The sequence below is a fragment of the Arabidopsis thaliana genome, assembly GCF_000001735.4.
Source record: "Arabidopsis thaliana chromosome 1 sequence".
In the NCBI taxonomy this organism is placed as follows: domain Eukaryota; kingdom Viridiplantae; phylum Streptophyta; class Magnoliopsida; order Brassicales; family Brassicaceae; genus Arabidopsis; species Arabidopsis thaliana.
This window is the reverse complement of record NC_003070.9, coordinates 17,818,954-17,840,672: the sequence shown is the minus strand read 5'-3', so window position 1 is coordinate 17,840,672 and position 21,719 is coordinate 17,818,954. Positions and strand designations below refer to the sequence as shown.

At 32.6% G+C, this 21,719-nt stretch overlaps 2 protein-coding genes, 1 long non-coding RNA gene, 1 other non-coding gene and 1 pseudogene across 6 annotated transcripts; 3 read left to right on the top strand and 2 right to left on the bottom strand.

Moving 5' to 3' along the window:
- The first annotated feature begins 2,093 nt into the window (after positions 1 to 2,093).
- On the top strand, positions 2,094 to 2,705 carry AT1G07483. Its single transcript, NR_139253.1, has 2 exons — positions 2,094 to 2,182; positions 2,574 to 2,705. It is a non-coding gene; the product is annotated as an other RNA (long non-coding RNA).
- A 186-nt stretch (positions 2,706 to 2,891) lies between these two features.
- On the bottom strand, positions 2,892 to 5,641 carry AT1G48280 (hydroxyproline-rich glycoprotein family protein). Its single transcript, NM_103725.3, has 7 exons — positions 4,932 to 5,641; positions 4,352 to 4,801; positions 4,124 to 4,255; positions 3,749 to 3,930; positions 3,560 to 3,671; positions 3,317 to 3,460; positions 2,892 to 3,230 (listed from the first exon to the last, which is right to left on the bottom strand). The coding sequence occupies exons 1-7, from the start codon at positions 5,475 to 5,477 to the stop codon at positions 3,120 to 3,122; spliced, it is 1,677 nt and encodes a 558-aa protein (NP_564524.1). The 5' UTR covers positions 5,478 to 5,641; the 3' UTR covers positions 2,892 to 3,119.
- A 4,611-nt stretch (positions 5,642 to 10,252) lies between these two features.
- GCR1 (G-protein-coupled receptor 1) lies at positions 10,253 to 12,720 on the top strand. Of its 2 annotated transcripts, NM_103724.2 has the most exons (10): positions 10,253 to 10,641; positions 10,836 to 10,867; positions 10,952 to 11,121; positions 11,251 to 11,345; positions 11,494 to 11,595; positions 11,698 to 11,754; positions 11,841 to 11,984; positions 12,076 to 12,146; positions 12,233 to 12,434; positions 12,519 to 12,720. In NM_103724.2, exons 1-9 carry the CDS (start codon positions 10,459 to 10,461, stop codon positions 12,357 to 12,359), a joined length of 981 nt encoding a protein of 326 aa, NP_175261.1. In that variant the 5' UTR covers positions 10,253 to 10,458; the 3' UTR covers positions 12,360 to 12,434; positions 12,519 to 12,720. The 2 variants fall into 2 exon arrangements, with proteins under 2 accessions (NP_175261.1, NP_001321802.1); NM_001333320.1 differs by having other exon boundaries at positions 12,233 to 12,720.
- A 128-nt stretch (positions 12,721 to 12,848) lies between these two features.
- AT1G48268 lies at positions 12,849 to 14,051 on the top strand (annotated as a pseudogene). Its single transcript has 2 exons — positions 12,849 to 13,620; positions 13,656 to 14,051.
- Positions 14,052 to 14,815: 764 nt separating this feature from the next.
- MIR161 lies at positions 14,816 to 14,988 on the bottom strand. Its single transcript, NR_139842.1, has one exon. It is a non-coding gene; the product is annotated as a microRNA ath-MIR161 precursor (primary transcript).
- Positions 14,989 to 21,719: the final 6,731 nt, after the last annotated feature.

The window sequence follows — 21,719 nt, the reverse complement described above, 5'->3', positions numbered from 1 at the left end:
ACTTTGTTCTGATTGATTTAAATAATAATTAAAAATTTGAACAGTAAAATAATAATAAAATTTATATTATTTTTTAAAGTGATTTTCTGATGGAGATGGTCTAAAATGGATTTGGTAAACTTGAAAAAAGTTGTTGGCCACAAATAAGTAAAACAATCTTGTTGTAAAGAGATAGAATTTTGTTCGGCTCACACAAAACTAAAGATGCATTTTTATTTTTGAAAAACCAAACAATTTTTATATGGGTAACATATTTTCATTTCTTGTTACCCATTGTTAGAACCCATAGGATGCTAGGATTAAACTTTGACTTCCCGCTGTTAGGAATCTCAAAAAATTTAATGTTCTTGAAGTCATTTTGTACACTCCATATTGGATAAAATTCACCAAAAGCAAACCACAATTACCAGCCTGCAAATTGTATAACTCTCTATTAATCGTATGTATTCAACTGAGAAGATGATAATTTGTCTGCAATAATGGCAATACAATATGTTAAAAATTGATTTACATGTGAGAACATTGCTATACTGAAAATTCGTATGCATTCGATGAAATTGTTGTCCAACAATAAGCAATCAAATGTTTTAGCATCAAATAATATATTTAATTAGAATGATTACACGAAAAGAATCAATACAATAATAACACTAAGAATCTCTCTAGACTTGACACCTCAACATTCTGGGTTGTTCTCAGGTTGACATCTTTTTTTTTTTTTTTTTTTTGTGAACTACACCTTATTAAAATCATCCACTGAAAATATTTTGATTAATACAACTCTCCAGCTTGCCACATCAATTCATCAGCATGCCACATCAGTTTTTTTCAATTTTCATTTTTAGCAAAAAAAATCATTTAAAAAATACAACAAATTTAATTAAAACAAATGTTATACACAATTGTTTTGATAATGATAACAAATTTCAGAAAGAAAAAAAAAATACATATTTTTTTTTTAAAAAAGTTGGTTGACATTAAGTGGTTTTTTAGAAAACAATATAAATGAGCTGAATTTAACATGTAAGAGTTGAATTTAACAAGTAGTTTACACTGCAAGTAATTTTTGTAAATTAATTTTGTTTTAATATATATGTTTATGGTAAGAATTTAAAAGGTTTTTCGGATTTTGCATTTTACCTTTGCTCGTGTTTAATTATTTTTATTTTGTTATTTTATATATGCAGACACTAACAAATAATTTAATATCTTATTTTTACAAAACAATATACCGTATAGTTAATCTTTTTATTTGATGTGTTTGTATATGTTTAACTTTCTACAAATGTTGAATTTGTTTTTATATTGTGATATATGTAAATATTTTCCATCCATTATTATATTTCAAAAACCTTAGATTACTTCTGTTAAAATTATTTGTGCTAGACAAGCATAATTAGAAATCATAGTAAAAATATTTAATATGTCTTTCTTTTTTCAAAAATAATTGTTACCATTAGATCACAATAATTAAGTACGTAGAAGTTTTTTCTTGTGTAAGTTTGTTCGTTAAAATCTGAATAGCATGAAGATTTTTTAACTTTAAAATAATTTAATTTTCGAACTAAGTCATGAACCAAGTTATATTAACCAATGTTTATGAATTGTTTAGCCTATTCATTTTAAACCTTTAACAAAGCATGGTCCATCTTTTAACTTTATGTTATCTTATATCTTGAATTTATGTGGATAAACTTTGTTTGTATTTCTCATGGCAAAACAATGATGAAGGATATACAATAGTTAAGTTTGTTGGAACTCAATTTTACATATGTGGCTCAGCCAACTTTCCGGCGACTTTTTCGGTAATGTCCGTCACTGGAATGACCGGATTATGGAGTCTTTGGATTCCTTGTAATGAGCACTATAACATAGTGTAGTTATATGTAAAAATTGAAGTTATTATGAATGAGTAATTGAGGTCCAAAGTGGTTAGCTTGAAAGCTTACAATAACAAATATTGAAATTTGTCCCACATATGAAGTTTGAAGATCTCTCCTCTAGTATATAAAGTGTTACCCATTTAACATGGTTCACTAGCTATTGGGAAGAGACACTATGGTGTAGGAGATGCAAGTCCTTTATGCAACAACACACACACGCGCCGCCGCCGCCGTGCCAAGCCGGGCCGGGCTTGGCCTTAGCCTTGGGTCAAATTCTTTTTGGAGAAAATACTTATGAGGTTTTGTTGCATTATTTGTAATATTTGCAACATAGTTTTTGGCCTAGAAACGAAAGCCCATATCGTTTGCATAATTAAAGTATATTCGATTATTAAATGCATATCCGAATATTAATTCGAATTTAAGTGGTTGTGATAATGGCTACGCTAATCACGCCAACGTCTTGGACTTGCGCATCACTCTGAATCACGCGATCTCCGCCTTGATTTGCGGATCGCATATCTCACCTCTCCCTCGATTTGCGGATCGCATATCTTACCTCTCTCCTATAAAAGGAACACCTCTTCCTCTCATTCTCTTCACTCGTTTTTCGCTACAAGCTAAACGAAACTCTCTCCCTTTCTTCTCAAAGTAAGTCAAGAGTATATCGTTTATTTCAAGTTCGCAGATTCCGCTATCGAGTGTTGCAATACCGGTCTTATAGTGATTGTATCATGCGATCCGCTGCTCATAAAACCGCCACATTGCGGGAGCTAGTTTGGATTACGGAAAGAGATCAAATCTCGCCTTCACTCGTTGTCGAAAACCGTCTTTCCTAATCATTTTATAAAGATCTTTGATTTATTGCAAATCAGGATTTCGCGGTCCTACAAAGTTCTTAAACAAATAAACAAAATTATAATTATACTATCTACTATAAACACCTTATTTTTTTTTAGTTTGTTGTAAACAGATACTTTTTGTTTTTAAATCCTCTTTCTTTTTTTTTGTAACTATATTGCTTTGGTGTCGACCTAGTAACTTCTAAAATGTTTATGATTTATGTCATGTAGCGCAAAAATTAATTGAGTAATTCACTGGAGGAACATTTTAGATACATTATAACATTATTATTAAATGGGACACAACCTGACTCACCAAACACTATTAACACAAATAACGAATTTTGTAGCCAGAACCACAGCCCATATGCCTCACATTTCTCTGATTACTTTTCTACGACAGATTTCCGGCCATATTCCCCCGTGCCAGCCGGAGATGACTCGGAACACGTTGCTTAATCTCTTCTAATGCACACAATGTCTCTGGATCGAGCCCTCCCGCAAACTGAATAAACATGTAAAAGATCAACATATCAAGCATCGATTGCACCGTGCTCAATCAGAGTAAATGCTAGTAACTATTAAGATTACCTGGTGCGTTCTGTAAGCAAATCGGACGCCTTGAAGAAGCAATGCTTCTTTAGTAGACTCTCTATCCAAGTTACGAGCTGATTGCAGCTCATTCGCTACTCTATTCATGTAGGTTTTCGCAAGTTTGATCGATGCTCTTTTGATCTATTTACAGAATTACAACAATGTTAAACAGAGGACAAACAGAGTGTAACCGATTAGTTACTTAGAGAGAAAACAAAGCTCATCGAAAGAAAACAATACCTTGCATATCATTCCCGAGTCAAGCATCCACTCGACTGGGATCTTAAAGTCCTGGTAAGAACGCATGGATGAGCCACGTAATCTGACTAGCCTCCTTATCCTCTGCTCCGACCTTATCATAATCGAAATTTTAGAATTTTAACATTTTGGGGAATCTAAAATAAGTATCAAAATCGAGACTTGTTTTACTTGTCTAGTAAGTTGGCCATTTTCTTCAGGGCAACACCGTAGTGAATGTTCGGATCATCAGAGTAGGAAGAAAGTTCTTTTTCCAGTTTCTTTAGCTCACGGTATTCAACTGCAGCCTCTTGCAGGGTATCGGCTTTCTTCTCAGGCCACTTGAAATGCTTAAGCACAGCACGCTCATCAGCCTGTAAGGCAATAGGCAAAGAGGAATTCACATACAATGTAAGATAAGTATGATGCAAAACTCATTTTGGAGAACCGATCATTTATATATTTTATAAGTGATACACTTTCGTCTCAGTACACCAAAAACATGGCCGAGTTTACAAAAACTTGTCACTTGTGTAAAAAAATGTTGAAAGAGGAATTAGGAGTTACCAGAGTTGCCAGTTCTTTATCAAGCCAATCCACAAATTTCATGACATCTTCCATATCCGAAAAACAAGTGGTCAGAACTTTCTGGATAAGATCATTGATAAACTCCCCTTTTGTCTCTATATCAGCTTTTATCTGATGAAGAAAATGGAGCTCAACAGTGTCAGATGAGATTAGCTAAGACTCAGGTTAAAGTAAACAGACTCCATATAAGAAAATTTGGTTACTTACAGCGATGAGATGCGCAGAACGGTTTTGAATTTCTCCGACTATACTGTTGTGAGCACTGTTAACTTGAGACTTATTCCCATTAACAGACTGAGAAAGGTTTCTACTATTATCTTGCTTATTCAACAACTGAAATAGCTGTGAAACTGGAGGAGACTTCTGAGCACGAGCTGCTTTAGCAAGAGGTCTAGGTGGTGGTGGTGGCGGCGGAGGCGGTGGTGTTGGAGGTGCAAAGGGTGAAGAATTTTCATCTCTTTTACCTAAACTGCTAGCTGGAGACACCAAAAACTTCGGTAATGGCGGTGTTGGCGGTAATCTTGAAGGAGAAGGTGATGGTGGAGATAATCTTGATGACTCTACTGCTACCTCCTTCTTAACCTTGGGTTGCTCTAATTTGCTAGCTATTAACCTCTGGATATCTTTGAATCTGCTGTTTTGATGTTCTTTAGCTGGCTGATTCAACCAAAAACACTTGAGAGATTATAACCTTATCATAAGCCTAAACTATGTGCAGAAGCAGAATCAAAAGCAATCTTAATTCCGTAGTCACACTAAGTCAATTCAACAGTAAGATTCTTCATACCTTGTCGTTAGAAGAAAGAGATGAGATCTTAGCTTCAGCTGAAACAAGATCCTGAGAAAGCTTCCTATTATTCAACTCAAGCTCTACATTTGAATTACGAGCTTCCTCTAACTCCGTTTTCAAATTCAAAACCTGCAACTGCAAATCCTTAATCAACGACTCATTCACTACCAGCTTCTCCTCCAATTCCTCCATTCTCTTCCTCTTCTCATCCTCCGCCGCCGCTGTAGCCATTACCGTCTCTTCGCTTTTTCGAGAAATCGGCCGCCTCGGACAACCGAATTGCTCTACAACCGCCGGACGATTCACAGACCGAGCTCTCTGAGGAGCCAAAACCGCCATCTCCTCCTCTGCAGATTTCGCTCTTTTCAGCAGAATTGATCGCCGTTTCGCTGGATCATTTTTCACATCGTAACCTGACGATTTCGGTTTACCTCCGGTGAGACCGTTATCGTCTTGTGCTCTAGGTTTAGAGATCACTGAGTAGTGCGAATTCGCAGCTCTCACGCGTGAAGGAGTAGTGGAGGTGGTGGAAATGCGGGACATAACTAACAAAATCTCCGCCGTTGACGACGGTCGCCGGCGAGAAGACTCGTGGTTAACGTCTTACTCAGCTTTTGACTTGTAAAAATCCAAGAGACGACTTCGAAGCTGTCGCAGAAGAAAACAACAACAATATTATTAATCACCAATCATTAGTTCAATAATCTTATGCAACTAATCTTAGTTCAATAATCTTAGTTCATTAAACGTTAATAAATTATTAATCAAGCAAATAATGAAGGAATGATCCGTTTGGAGGAAACAGTGGGCTTGAGGCCCACCAAATGTTTTGACGACTTTGAGAATAAGACAAAAGAATTTAGTGGTGGGCCAATTTTGTTTTTTGTCATTTGTTTTTCAGATGACGACGCGTCCTGTCCACGCGCCATCAGAAACCTAACACTTAAAAAGTAGAGAAAAGTGTCGTGTATCGATATAGCTTATAGGTGTATGCGTGTAATTGCAAGTTTGCAACCAAACAAAGTTATGGCTATGAATATGTGTTTGATTTTCCTTTAAAATTTACAATGTGTTACCTTAAATTATAAAATGACTTACCTAACTATAAAGGTTTATACAAAATTTATAACATTACAAGATCATTGAGGAGGGTATGAACCTAAACGATATAATGCTTATACTCATAATAGTTGAAACAATGAAAACCAGATTATTGTGCATATTAAAGAATCAGTTAAGCGAGAGTGACCCACTAATAATTTGTCTCACGTTGAGCTGCAAATGGAACAAAGAGCATTTGACGTTTATGATGGGACCATTATGTTTGGAATAAAAGTTTGTATGGTTATTAAGAATGACTAAAATTAAGTAAAAAGAAGAATAGCTTATTTATATGTATGTGGGGGATGAATTTAATTAGAAAAGCTTGAAAAACATGTTTAAGACAAAAGGGAAGATTGAGGACTGAGGAGTATGTCCTAATCATACTCAAACTCAAAGCTGTTAGTGACCATTGGTTTACAAGTTAAGTTATTGACTTATTTGAGCATTTTGGAGACTTTGATCATAATTTGATCATATAATGATATAGAAATTATTTGGTCCGTAAGGCAATTATTGGGCTATGAAGTTGTGCCTTGCTAGGTAAATCTACTTGCAACTATCTGCAATTTTATTGGGTTCTATACGGGAAAGAAAATTAAAAGGCAAGGAAAAGCCTTAATTAGATAGGAAATCATAACTCCCATATGATGAAAACGAGAATATCATAACTACATATGATAAAAAAAAAAGGATTATATAATCAAAATTGAAAGTGAAGAATGGAGGTTAACATATATTTAACCAAATTTGTAAATATGATTATGTTCTTTAATGTTAAGGCATATTGTTAAACATCTAACTATATAATAAGATATCTTGATGTATTGTTTCCGATGTAAATTTTGTTTTTCCGGACTGTTACCAATCATAGAGTTTGTTTTAAAATGGATGTGTGGTTGGCAAAAACAAGTTTATATATGTTTGTGTTTAATGATTAAATATAGTATGTCCTCAAAATTTTCTTAAGATATAATATTTAATTTATGAAGTAATCTTTAAGGAAAACGCAGAAGAAGTAAAGAGTTATATAAAATAAATAAACAAACTAAAATATTGTGTTTTAGTAAGACATATACATAATACTTGATCATCGAATTAAATATGAACACAAATAAATGTTAATTCCGAACCTGATTCCGAAACGTAGCAAAGTATATTGTATATATTACATTAGTGTAGAAAAGATATCATAAGTACGTACTATATATAACATGGTTATTTCAAAATAGGATAGATAGATATACGTAAATGATATACCATGTAAAGCTCTCAAGTAAGAATCGTTAAGATTAATTTGCGTGTGTTGTGCGAAAGAACTTCCGTATTTGTAGATTAGTGGGTAATTAAAGAAAAAAAATGAAACACAATGTAGTATAGGTAAAACTACAACATGAGATTTCTATATATTCAAGTTTGGTCGCAGATGATAAATTGATAACTGTGGTTTAGTGAAACAAAAAGAGTTTAGGGTTTGTATATAATAGAAACTAAAACCCATATATCCAACAAAGACATTGACCAAAGATCAATGAAATCGCTGTTTATTCTCCTTAATTTTCAAAAAGAGATATGGAGAGGCAGATGAAGGATACATATCACTTAAGGCATTAAAGAGAAATAGTACCTTGGAGATGAAACTCTGGAAGAAGGAAGATGAATACTGGTGATAGTCGTCTTCCCCAAAAAAAAAGCTCTTTACATTCTCATTAATGATGAGGATGATGCTCGCTGATTACACATGCAGCTCTTATATGATGATATTATATTCATATGTGACTATGTGAGTTCTTTATATCTCTGCAGGAATGAAAATGAATAGGTTTCTTATATGGAATTTCTTATAAAAAATAATAATATAAGCTTAATGGTACGAGAGATGTCTTGGAAGGGTTAAAAACTTGGGGAAACCGGAAGAAAAATATTGTTTAATAATTAAAGTATAAGGAAAACGAAAGAAACAAAAAAAAAATCATGTATATGTAAGTCATATGTAGACGTCTATTTCATAAATGGAGATCTATTTCATAAATGGAGTACGAATGAAACAATAGTTTAATACGGACAAAATCAGGTGTACCCTTTTTGTATGCAAACTATAACTAAAGATCGAATAAAACCGAAAGGATAATGACATGTGTTATAAATTATCCAAATTAGAAAATTGGATTAGATGATGGGTCATGTTCCTAGAGGAAGAGTATTTTTCCGTATACCTCTCAATTGAAGTAAACATTTCCAGAGTTATTTATGCCAATATCAATGATTTAGTATGTCATAGACTCATAGTAAATGTTTATTTATATATTTGCCATTTTTTTTATTTTATGGTTTAACGAATAAATTTTTTGATCCGTTGTTAATTAAGTCATCAAGAAGTTTTTTTTTAGAATATATTCGGACATGATAATGAATTAATCCAGGAATTTTGTAAGTAATATTAGCTAAAAAATTTCAGTACTTCACAATAATGTATTACTAACAATCACCTCGTGTATGAACTATTTGTATTTGACTATAGAAAGGCTATTATGTAATTCTCAGTCTGAGCGGGTCGGGATAATATTGCAACGTAACTAACATGTTTAGACAAGCCATCATAAAATTTCAATGTATGAAGATAATTCGTAATTGCTGTACTAATTAAATTTATGTAATTTTGTGTGGATTGACAAAATTCGTCTGTTTGGTTTTTGTACGTTTGTTGCCATTTAGTAGATGATATGTCATTGGGTAAATTAGCACACGAAAATCATTTAATATATATAATAAACAGTCATTATAACATGTATACGTAAATTATATTACGAATTGTGATAAGTCTAGCCACGGGGTTTACGACCAAAAGCAATACATAAATAATAATCAGGGAGATCCATGAACTTATATATACAAAGAGTGAGGACACGAGAAGCAATATGTGTCAATGTGTGGAAGAATGTCTCCATCATTAACCTAATTATATTATATTTTTATGTTTTATAATTTTTATGGTCTTCTCCGCTTGGTAGTTTTAGCCTTACAGCCATTAACTATCGTAAATTAGGGTACTAATACTTGTTATTTTTTTTGGTAAAAGGTGAAATTTTATACTATTTTTAGTTTGTGATAGAATTACAGAGAAAACTAGAAACAGATTAAAGCAATCTACGTAAATATAAAAACAACATTACAACTCAAGATGCAAAGGATCACTACTAAGTGGTCAAAGCCAAATTGCAAAAAGAAACACCGATTCCGAACCCGCGAAGCTCAGAAAATTGTGTGGTTGCCACAAAACCGAAGAACTGGAATCATCATCTTAATTGCCACGAGCAAAACTATCCAAGATCCGTCCACAAAACTTCAAGATAGAAGTCTACAACTTCTCTGAGAACTAACGCAAAAACGTAAAAGCAATCGTGGACTTCTATACTAACTCAACAAGATAGCAATGCCACTTAGACTTATTCGCCGCCTCTATTCAACATTCTGACAACCTAGCCAATGCTCGTTATTTGCTTATTATTAGTTCTTACGTACGTGTTTTATATTCGTTTTGAAAAACAAATAATTGTCGTTAATAATCAGCTAATAAATAGTATAAATTTATGACTTGCAAGTACAAGCTTGTTATATATATTACTTGCTTATATATAACTTATTTTTATTTGAATGTTTTGTGCTTAGGATGCTTGAAACTTTGAATGTTTTGTAATTTCTATTGTATATGAGATTTTTTTTCGATTCAAGTTGCAATTATTTTACAAGTAACAAGCAATATCAAATTATTTAGCAAGTAATAAGCCAAATCAAGTTATTTAGCAAATAATCATATTTTATATGTTATAACAAGTCCAAAATTCATTTACTTGAAAGGGGCAAAACGGGTCAGAAGGCCATGCCTAGGTATTTTTGTGCTCGGTGATTGATAGTATAGTCGTGTAGATAATTTATTTAAAAACAATAGTATACATAATTTGTTATAATATTATATATATATATATATATATATATATTTATTTTTATATAGAGTATACTATAAATAAGATTAATTATAAAATTAAATAGTATAATATTTACATGTGCATAACATAAGTTATTACCTAGTATAATTTAAATATTCATACATGTATAAAATTAAAATTTTCCAAAAATATGTGATAACTTGACATGTAAATAACATCATATAAATGTTTTTAATAATTAATATAGCATATATGAATTAATGCTTAACAAAATCATTGGGCTGGGCCTAAAGAAGTGCACTACGAGGAGTCCGGTTCAAAAGACACGACTTGACCCGACCGATCCGACCCGGGTAAGAGGTTAGCCCACCACGCAACGTCCGTCGGGGAAGATACCACGCGACGGAAACGACGAACACGAACAGCGGAAATCGTCAATTCAATCTCTCAGATCAGTTTTGGAATCACATATAACAATGTCGGCGGTTCTCACAGCCGGCGGAGGCTTAACTGCCGGGGATCGCAGCATTATTACGGCGATTAACACCGGCGCTTCGAGTCTCTCATTCGTCGGCTCAGCCTTCATCGTTCTCTGCTACTGCCTCTTCAAAGAACTTCGAAAATTCTCTTTCAAGCTCGTCTTCTACCTTGCTCTCTCTGTAAGTTTCCCGTTGTTGCCTTTCGCTGATTGTGCTAGATCTAGGATTATGTACTGTTTTGCTTCCTTCTTCTTCGATTATTCTCACTGTGAATTGTTACATCGCTAAGACGTTAAGTTCCATTGCGTTCTGAGATGAGTAGTGAGGGTTCGAGCTCTATTGCTGACTAATGGCAATGTTTTTAATTGTTGCAGGATATGCTTTGCAGTTTCTTCCTAATCGTTGGGTATGTTTATCTACTACTATTGGTTCTGGTGAATCTTGTTGAGATTATTTTGATAAGATGATTGTTACATCTTGATCACTGTAGGGATCCTTCAAAGGGGTTCATTTGTTACGCACAAGGCTACACTACTCATTTCTTCTGCGTTGCTTCGTTCTTGTGGACAACTACAATTGCTTTCACTCTTCATCGTACTGTTGTCAAGCATAAAACTGATGTGGAGGATTTGGAAGCAATGTTTCATTTGTATGTATGGGGTATGTAAAATGATACTCGTGGGTTTCGGTTCTCAATTGTTACTATATCCACCTAGGGTTAAGGATTAGAATGTGTTAGTATCTTCTTTGGTGATTTAGTAAGACTCTGATTTTAGTTACTTTTCTCAGGGACTTCCTTGGTTGTGACTGTCATACGTTCTTTTGGTAACAACCACTCACATTTGGGGCCATGGTGCTGGACGCAAACTGGTCTTAAGGGAAAGGCAAGTGAGAATGCTTAGTTGAGCATAAAGATTTCAATGCCTATCAAAAGGCATTTGAACTTTTTTGTTGCAACGCTGGGCCAGATGAATGTAGACTAGTATTTTATTCTTCGTTACTGGAACTCATATCACCTCTTGAATTTTGCAGGCTGTTCATTTTTTAACTTTCTACGCTCCTCTTTGGGGAGCCATTCTTTACAATGGGTTTACTTACTTCCAAGTGATACGGATGCTAAGAAATGCTAGACGTGTATGTAACTCTCTCATCTCTAATAACATTGTCTTCTGAAAGTAGTTCACAAACGTTACTGATACACTTGGCTGTGTGCTGAAATGGCAATGTTAATTTCAGATGGCAGTTGGAATGTCAGACCGAGTCGATCAATTTGATAATAGAGCAGAGTTAAAGGTCTGTCTTTATTGCCAATACTAGTTCTGTATCATGTGGCTGGATTTCATCATTAAAACCTCACTGCTTGTTTCCTGAAACCACAGGTGTTGAACAGATGGGGATACTATCCACTCATTCTAATAGGATCATGGGCATTCGGCACTATTAACCGTATCCATGATTTCATCGAGCCAGGGCATAAGATCTTCTGGCTCTCAGTTCTTGACGTTGGGACAGCTGCACTAATGGTAGCAAACCTATCAAATAAATAAGTTATAAAATTCGCCATAGATCATCTTTGCTCTTCCCGAGTCGATGTTCTGAATGTTGTATTTTCAGGGCTTGTTCAATTCAATAGCCTATGGTTTCAACAGCTCAGTGCGTCGAGCAATCCATGAGAGACTGGAGCTGTAAGTCACCACCGATCTCTTTGGTTTGCTATATTATTCCCAATAATCAATGAAGCTTGATTTTTATGAAACCCTTGGTCTGCTAGATTCTTGCCAGAACGGCTATATCGATGGCTTCCAAGCAATTTCAGACCAAAAAACCATCTGATTCTACATCAGCAACAACAACAGCGAAGCGAAATGGTATCACTCAAGACCGAGGACCAGCAATGACACTAACTTTCAACTAATACATTGGACCGATAACAAGAAGGCGGCGATGATAATAGCGTTTGGATGGAGAGATTGGTAAGTTTCCTCTATGATTGTTTTGTCTTTAATTTCCGTTTACATGGATCAGTAAGTGTGTTTTGTTTTGTGTTTCTCTCTTAGATATGGTGAAGGGGGGTGCACAACAGGTTGTCAATGTATATGAAACATTCTTTGGGAACACGAACTTAACAATTTATTTATTTTTGTATGAACTTTTTTATTGTGAGGTCTTCTGATCTTGATTTGAAATTAACGAACTTGGAGTTCTTGGACGACAATGTTGAAGAGTTTTGTTACGTAAGTCATATGAAAATACTATCACTTAAACCGGCGCCGTTTCTAAAGAGGAATTACAAAATTCGTATCAATCTTCAAAACCCTAGAGATCACCGCGATTTCTTTCTCCCCAAGACTGAACGACTCTGTCTTCAAACTCGGGTGGGGATTGAGATGGGTTTGTCTTTTCGTCTAACAGTGATCCAACAGTGGAGAAAGAAGAAAAGAAGACGAAGCCAAGCACTACTGGAGATTCCAACGGATGTGGTGACAGAGATTCTTACGAGATTCCCTGTTAAAACCCTAATGGATTCAAGTGCGTCTCAAAGCTCTGGTCATCTATCATACGCTCTCCATAGTCCATACTTTACCAGTCGTTTCATTAAGGTCCCATCTCAACGAATTTACATTTGTGTATCACATTTCGAGGACTACCGTCCCTCTAAAATCCTATCATTAGCTCCATCCGCTACTAGTCCATCTTCCTCCTTTGTTGTTGACCATCCGAGATAGGGGAGGCAAGATCTTACAAAAACTTAGTGGCTTCATCTGCTACACATTTTTGAAAAAACCGCGAATGTATAACCCTACCACCAGACAACTTGTGACCTTGCCCACCATAAAATTAAAAACCAAAACCTCGGCTCCAGAAAGGTCGAAGTGGTGTTACTATTTTGGACATTACCCTATTAACGAACAGTACAAAGTTACTCTGCTCAGTTGTCGTCGGATATTTTATTTTATCATCAGACCATTGGGTCTTTGACCTAAAACCTGGAGGTTCGTGGAAAAAGGTGACTTTGCCTCCCGTGGACTTTTATCCTCACCTTCCTCTTAGACAAGGACTATCATTGAATGGGGTTATACATTACCTGGCTTGGATTGATTCGTCTAATTATATGGTTGTGAGCTTCGACATCGGATATGAAGAATTCAAAATGATCGAGTACCTCACAGGGAAGAAGATGTGAGCCTGCATAGAGCCATCAAGAAGGTGTGTCTTATAGAATATGGCGGAAAAGTAACTGTTTTTTACCATACCGATCTTGAAGACAAGAGTACAGTGAATTTATGGGTTCTAGAAGATGTCAGGACAAAGGAGTGGTTGGCGAAAACTCTGGTTTTGCAACCTTGTCCGCTGCATTTGGTCAAGAACGTTAGATTGGATTGGAGTTAAAAGGTATAACTCAAAGTGGCAAGGTTATAATGACACCAGATTATTTGTTTGATATGTTGTACATTCTTTGTTGTGATCTGCAAAGTAATGATATTAGAGAGATTAAAATCAAAGGTATACATTACCATTATGTTCCTAAGAAGGGTGAATTTGTGCCTACTCAATTTAGTTTGATGTTTATGGATCAGAGATCAGAGTGAGAGCGTCATGTACTTAAAGACTTGAATATTGTAGCTCTAATGCATGCAATTGAGACCATAAAAGAAGCTGCATCTGTGGTTTGTGCAATACAGTAACCTTTCAAAAATGAATATGGGTCCATAACAAGAAGACGGCGTATGATACATAGCATTTGGATGGAGATTGGTAGGTTATTTTTGTTATGCCTTTAAATTCCTTATGTTAATGACTACCAGTCTACCACTATGTTGTCTTCTTCTTCTCTTGTGATGTAGCACAACCATTCGTCAATGTACAAAAATAACATTCTTTGGACACGAGAGATCAAAGGAACTACTGCATGATTACACTTTATAGATTCAAATGATGCAATCTCAAACAAAGTACAACAAATACATTTTTATACAAAAACAGGTGACAAACTTTTTCTAGTACTATTAGTACTGAACAAATATGTACTTCAAGAAAAAGGTGAAATCTGATGCCTTTAAAACATTACTACATAGACTACTTCACACAAATATAATCAACTCTAGTTGACCTGTATACAAACCTCCTCCTAATCATTTTTCTTGGTTATGTCTTTTTTTTTACTTTTTGTTATTTGTTTCAAGTGAACTTTATCCTTTTAAAAACTTTCTCGCATCTGAAAAATAACAATTGAACAAAACAAAAACACATCATGCGAAATCTAATTAAATCAAATCGATCAGTGAATAATAGTAAATTGATAAACAACAGATAAAAACAATCGGATCATATCCATCTCCTTACACAATTTCAATGCTTTTCCCTCTTTTTACAAATGCATTGATTAATGCAGTGAAAGTGACTAAACCAGGGTTGATTACTGTTTCCGCTTCATCATATGAAGAACAAAAAAAATCGGAACCCCGATGTAGTCACTTTCAATGCATTGATCGACGCAATAAACTGGTCAAAAACCGAGATCAAGCAAAAGAGAAGTACTGATCAAAGCTTCGGCAGAAACAATGGAATTTTCATAGAAGAGAAGGATGAGTTAGAGATAAGTGAGAGAAGGTTGTATATAAATATGAAGGAAGAAGAGAAAGAGAAAAGCGGCGGAGTTAGGTCGAAGAAAACAAAGAAACCCTAATTCAGTAATGGGCCAAGATGTGGATACATGCGGCCCAAATAAAGTTTACAATTTATAACACGAAGCTAATTAATTGGTGTACTACCAAGTAAACGGAAAAAAGTTGCAACTACAACAAGGCTCGTCCTCGTAAGCATGACGAGTGTGAGAATCCCGATGTAATTCTTAGGCCTGGGGCATAATACCCGAACTCGAAGAACCGAACCGAACTCGACCCAAAATACTTGAATCCGTTTTATTTCGGTTCCGGCTAATTATCCGATCGGGTTTTGTTTTCAAATAACTGTGGGTATCGGGTATTACCCGAACCGAATCTGATACTCGTGGGTACTTTTTATTACCCGAACATATATATACATATGAGGACATATATGCACTAATAACTTGAATCTGTGACTTGTTTAATGATTTGAGTTCTGGAACAAGTTCAAAACAAGGTTTACTTCTTGTTTTATATTATTGTCTTAAGAAAAAAAACTTGTTATAATTGTGGATTTTTCGGGTTTTATGGGTACTTTTATGTATGTTTGGGTATATTTGGACAAAGTTTGGGTAAGTAGTACTCAAACCCGAGATAGTTTTGGTTATTTATAGGTAATACCAAAATTACCCGGACCCAAAGTAAACCCAAACCGAACCCGACCCAAAATTGTTAATATAACCATACAGGTCCAAAATTTCTAAATCCGAAAAACCCGACCCGAATACCCACATGCCAAAATCTAGTAATTCTCTTTAGCTTTCTTGTTTTCTAGGTCTGATGATGTCTAGCCATCTTCCCTTTTCTGTTCCCTAACTAGCAATCTTTTTTTGTTGCGTCTAGTCTAGTTGGAGATACCATTACTCTGATTTTTACCTATGCTCAGGTGATAAAATGTGTCGTAAAAAAAAATAAAAAAATTTGTTTCTTCAAATGTATTAAAAAACCCTATCTGATCGTTACGCTAACTTCAAGCTCTTGTAGCAATTACCGACGTATTATATAACTCCATCTGTTTTCAAATTAAGGTTTTGACACACATATTAAAAAAATCATTTTATCAATTTTACCTTTTTAATAATATGCTTGACAGAAATATATATATACTTGACAGAAAAATTTATTGGTCAATACGTTAAATCACTAGGGATAAAAATGTATATTTTATCATAAAATGATATTCAAAATGTAAATCGAGAATTATTTTAAACAAAATTTAGATTCTAAAATGACACTTAACTGAAAACAAAAAGAATAGGATAATTGTGTTTCTCTCATTTTAACACTAGGTTATAAGCCCCCATGATGTTGCCGGGGAACTTTTTCAACAAAAAATTTGTATTGCAAAAGTACATTTGATTGTGTTTATATATTAAGTTATTATTCTGACGTATATCATTAGACTTTTGTTACCGATAATATCCGGATCTAACTCGCTTTAGCGAGGTTTCGATCTCAATTCCTTGGCGCTTCATTGTTTTCACTGATTCTCTTCAAAGCTTCTCTGTCTCTCCAATTGCTTGAGGAATTAACATCTTCATCACCTCCAATTGCTCAAGATAAGAACATAATTGGATTTAGATTTACATCAAGGTGGATGTAGTCGGTGGTGGAGCCTCCTCAGAATTGGCGATTTCAGAAAAACTTTTGAAGCTGTGCTACTTCTCAATCCGGTTAGAGATCGGTAGAAGGAAAGCGGATACACATCGCTCTATGGATGGTTGGCAGCGGCTGATCGTACTCTCGGTGATGTTTGGCGACTCATTGACGGCGGTGCTCACATTCACGACACAAAGTCAAGCGTAGACACGTCTTGTACACTTGTTGTTTCTAAGTTAATTATAGTTGGGCCTAACATTTACGTGTTCAATTATGATTAAATGGGCCGTTTTACTTGCTTGTATCTACTAAACTAATCCTTCTGTAATTGTCTTTGGGCTTTATAATGAAAAATGGCCGACAAAAAAGAAATATTAAGTTATTATGATAATGAATTCAAATATTTGACATATTACATAAATTCTAACAAATTCTAATAATAAATTCAAATTTGAAATACTAACATCTTTTATGAATAAAAATGTAAAACAAGAGAATTCTGATTAAAATACGATGTTTAAAACATTGTTTTCATGTAAAATATTTATCAGTGAAATAATACATAACAAAAAGTTATAAGAAAAATGAGACAGTCCGAAAACATTTCTAGGAAAGTGATAAAATTAAATTTCATAAGTATTTTTTTAAATTAATAATTCTAAAAACAAGTCAATCTTAAAAAAATATATATGTTTACTACTTTCAAACAATTAGTATGTATAAGTGAAATAATGTTTTTATCAAATTAACAATAAATAAAGTTGAAAACATATGAGTGGTAAATGAACGTTCATAGTTAAAAGGTACATAAAAAATATCTGTAATTAAAAACAGAAAGAAATGTGACTCTCTAAAACATTTTTATAAAAAAAAATTCCTTGACAAAAAAGGGACATTTTCCCTTTTAATGTACATATTTTCAAAAACTATTCCACTTAGCTGTACATTTTCATAAATGCCCTACACTAAACTTGAAAATATTTATAAGGTTTATAAGGTACTTCTCAATACTCGGAGACTCGATTCAATTATTTATATGGTTTTATAAGATATAAAGATATATAATTCAAAAAAATAAAATCTTTAAAGGTATTTGTTGGGACTACTACTTTTATAAAAAATGGTAGTAATGCATTTGGTACTACTCTTATTTCACACGATCCAGGTAACAGTTTGATAAAATCTACTAATATCACTTTGATATCAAACCTAGTTGGTTAGTTGATTAAGGGAAAATTAAGAAACTCAATTTGTGACAAACGCTTAGAACTTAGAAGAGATTCCTTCAAATAGAGAGATGATGGTTACTATGGACCGACATAATCTCACCAATATCATTTTTAAAGTGTTTTAATGCTTCGAGTTCTCTTCAAAAATATTTTTATTTAGTGATTTTTTTCTGATTGTATTTGTCTTTAATTATTACCCATAAAAGTCATTTATAAAGAACAACTATTGCAACAGTTAATCAAATATACTAAACATTTTATCAGTTCATCAAATATATCAAATGACGCAACGGTTCACCAAATAAACTAAAGGTTACAAATATTCATAATATAAAAAGTGGCATTAATTCAATTAAACGGTAGCAACAATTCATTATATATATATACATCTCTACAAAAAAAATATGCAACTATAAATATAATAAATACTAAATGTTACAATGGTTTGTCAAATAAACAAAAAAGTTGCAATAATTAGTCCAATTTATTCAACTTTTTCAACTAAATGTTGTAGTAGTTCAATTAAGTGTTTGCGAAAAAATCAATATATATTTTAGTAACTAAAAATAGCATATAAACTAATAATTTATGAAGAGCGAGAGATGCGATAGTATATATTAAATATAACAAAAGCTGCAATAGTTTGTCAAATAAACTAAAGGTTACAAATTTTCATAAAACAAAACAAAAAATTGCAATGATACATCAAATAAACTCATAGTTGCAACAGTTCAACTAACGGTTACAAAAATTCTTTAAATAGATTTAATACTTAAAAATTAAAAATAATAATTTATGTAGCTACAATATTATATTAAAAGACGAAACTATTGATAGTTATATTTTACAATGATTCGTTAAAAATGAGACGTTATAATTGTTCAGCTAAACGGTTCCTACAATTCATTTAAATATACAATGGTATTGAAAATAAAAATAACCTTATGAAAATTACGATAAAAAGATGCAACAGTAGAAGGAATTTATTCAGAATGCTATTATTATAGAAAAGAGTACAATGGTTCGTCAATTAAACTAAATGTTATATTAGTTCAATTTCACGATTACAACTTTTGGAATTTTTAATATATACGATCACATATCTCAGTATAATGTTTATTTAGTATTTAATAAATTAACTGTTCTTTAATTAAACTAAATAATATTTTTACTTTTTTTTGGTTTGAGATTATTGTAGTTAATGCCTATATGGTTGCATGTTCTGTCATAGCCATCTTTGAATCCTTGTGTTGTATCGAATTCGACGACAAATAAATGGTTACTTGAATTCCCTTTAGTGTCATTGTTGAGCAAACCCAAAAACTATCTCCGGTTATGATACTATTTGGGGTGAGAGAGAGAATTTTAAGGTACTGCATGCGTTGGCTTGAGCTTGTAGAGATTATAAAAAAAAAAAAAAAAAACTAAAAGATATAACCATTAAATAAATGGAAAAAACTAGATTAACCCAAATAATGAGATTAATTACTAGAATGTCTTAAAAAATATTGGAGTTAAATTGGTTATTTTTTTTTTGTCTAAATACCCTTTTCTTACGTGTTGAAAATAAAATAAATGCAAAAATACCCTTTAAAAATAATACCAGCAATTTTATAAAAGTCTATCGTTTAGTTACGACAGATTTATTTTTATTCCGCAGACTTGTTTAACTGCGACAGATTTTTTTATGGCATACTTTTTTGGTCGACAGACATTTTATAAGATAGTCATGACAGATTTATAAATTATAACAGATTTAATTTGACTGACAAATTTTTTATTTATTTAACCACAGACTTTCATATAAATTGAAAGATTTATATTTTTGTGGATGTTTTTTTACGATAAGTGATGACAGTTTTATAATTGTTAAAAAAAAAATTCATATTGTAACAGATTTGTTGTCAAAAAATTAATTACTAGAATGACGCCTAACGATAACCGATTTTTTTAAGGTTATGATAGACTTATTTTATGTTATAACAGATTTTTGTACTTTTATAAAATATTTGTCGTTTGATGGCTAATTTGTTTTCTAAAATATAATGTTTTGTGTTATGACAGACTTGTTTTATGTTGTGATAGAGAAATTTATTTTACAATAAATCTGTTGTTTGATGGCTGATTTAATAAAGAAGAAAATAAATTGCTGGAATGACCTTAAATATATTTTATGCTACGACAGATTTGTAATTTGAAATCCTTATGGTGACCGATTTTTATTTTTCTTTTTCTATGATTTTTTGTAATAGAATAATACTAACTGTTATAACAGTTTTTGTTTCTTTTTAGCTTGTTATGACAGATTTACTAAAACAAGTTACCATATATTTAATTCGTAGAGAAATAAATATCGAGATACCATTAGGGTTTTTGTTAAAAAAACGTAGCCTCTCTACAAAAAACCGTGGCCTCCTTTCTCTTTTGTTTAACGTGAAACTTTTTTTTAATTTCTTTTTTTTGGGTTTTTTCTCTTGTTCATCTTTTTCTTTTGGGATAATCTCTTTTAGGGTTTTGGAGCAATAGAAGTCATATGTTATTATGTTGTCAGATTTTGTTTCTTCTTATTGTGTGGGCCTCATTTTTTTATTTTATTTTTGGGTCTCACGTTTTTTTATTTTATTTGTTTTTATTTTATTTTTACAAAATAAAATTAATTTTAAATGCTAAAAATATCAGAAAAAATCAGACCAAGGGTTTTTGGTTACTATACACAAAATTTGTGTCAATCTAGTTCTCTAATCAAATAGAGAGTTATTCTAGTTGTTATTAACTACATTTGTGTCAATTTAGGTAATTTTCTGTTAAATAAATGGTAGAATTTCTGTCATTCACCGTAATCTAACAAGTTTTCTGTAAACTTTTATATTTTAGTAATTAAAAATTATAAGAAAAATTAAAGAAAAGTTATACTCAAAGATGCGATCGTATATATTAATTACTAAAATTGCAGTGGTTAGTCAAATAAACTAAAAATTACAACGGTTTATAAAACAAAACCAAATGATTTGTCAAATAAGCCAAATATTGGAACGGTTCAGTTAAACAGTTGTAATTTTATTGAAATATATATTAGTAACTAAAAATTATAATTTATAAAATTTTCGCCAAGAGACGTGACTATAGATAATTAAATGTTATAAAGTTTTATAGAATAAACCAAAGTTACAATAGTTTGTCCAGTAAAGTAAATATTGCAATAATTCAACTAAATGGTTATAATAGTTCGTTTATGAAAAGTTACGATAAAAAGTTGCAGCCATAGAAAAAATTTATTTTGGATTGCAATTTTCTAAAAAAACTCAATTGTAATATATTTTTGTAGTTTATATATATTTTCATCGAAAGACGGTGATATAAAGACACAATACACAATACAAATATATTTATTGAGATTGTTATATTATATAGATTTTCTTTCTATTTAGATTTGAGTGATATATCTTACATCTAGAAAATGGCCAAAATCAACCTCAACTCTATCTATAGAGTCTTTTTAGAACCCTAACTCTTATTTCTTTTATTCACACAATTTTAATTACAAACCTCAATTATGTAACTGTTAGCCAACCTCCCTTCACCGCCTCGTGACTTCCTTGGATTCTCGATCTGATATTTACAATGATCCCTCTGATAGCCCTTTCGTCGTGTCAATTTCAACGTCTTTGCTTTGAATTAGCTGAAGATATATATTGTTTTTTGCCCTAAGGCTTTAATTTGTTTATTGTTAGGTCGGGGCGGTCGATGAAGCAAACAATTATGG

Coding starts and splice junctions, on each gene's coding strand:
- AT1G48280 (NM_103725.3), bottom strand. CDS start 5,477: ATGTCCCGCATTTCCACCACCTCCACTACTCCTTCACGCGTGAGAGCT. Junction 4,802..4,931: donor CTCTTTCTTCTAACGACAAG/GTATGAAGAATC, acceptor TGGTTGAATCAG/CCAGCTAAAGAACATCAAAA. Junction 4,256..4,351: donor GTTCTGCGCATCTCATCGCT/GTAAGTAACCAA, acceptor TTTCTTCATCAG/ATAAAAGCTGATATAGAGAC.
- GCR1 (NM_103724.2), top strand. CDS start 10,459: ATGTCGGCGGTTCTCACAGCCGGCGGAGGCTTAACTGCCGGGGATCGC. Junction 10,642..10,835: donor TCTTCTACCTTGCTCTCTCT/GTAAGTTTCCCG, acceptor TAATTGTTGCAG/GATATGCTTTGCAGTTTCTT. Junction 10,868..10,951: donor AGTTTCTTCCTAATCGTTGG/GTATGTTTATCT, acceptor TGATCACTGTAG/GGATCCTTCAAAGGGGTTCA.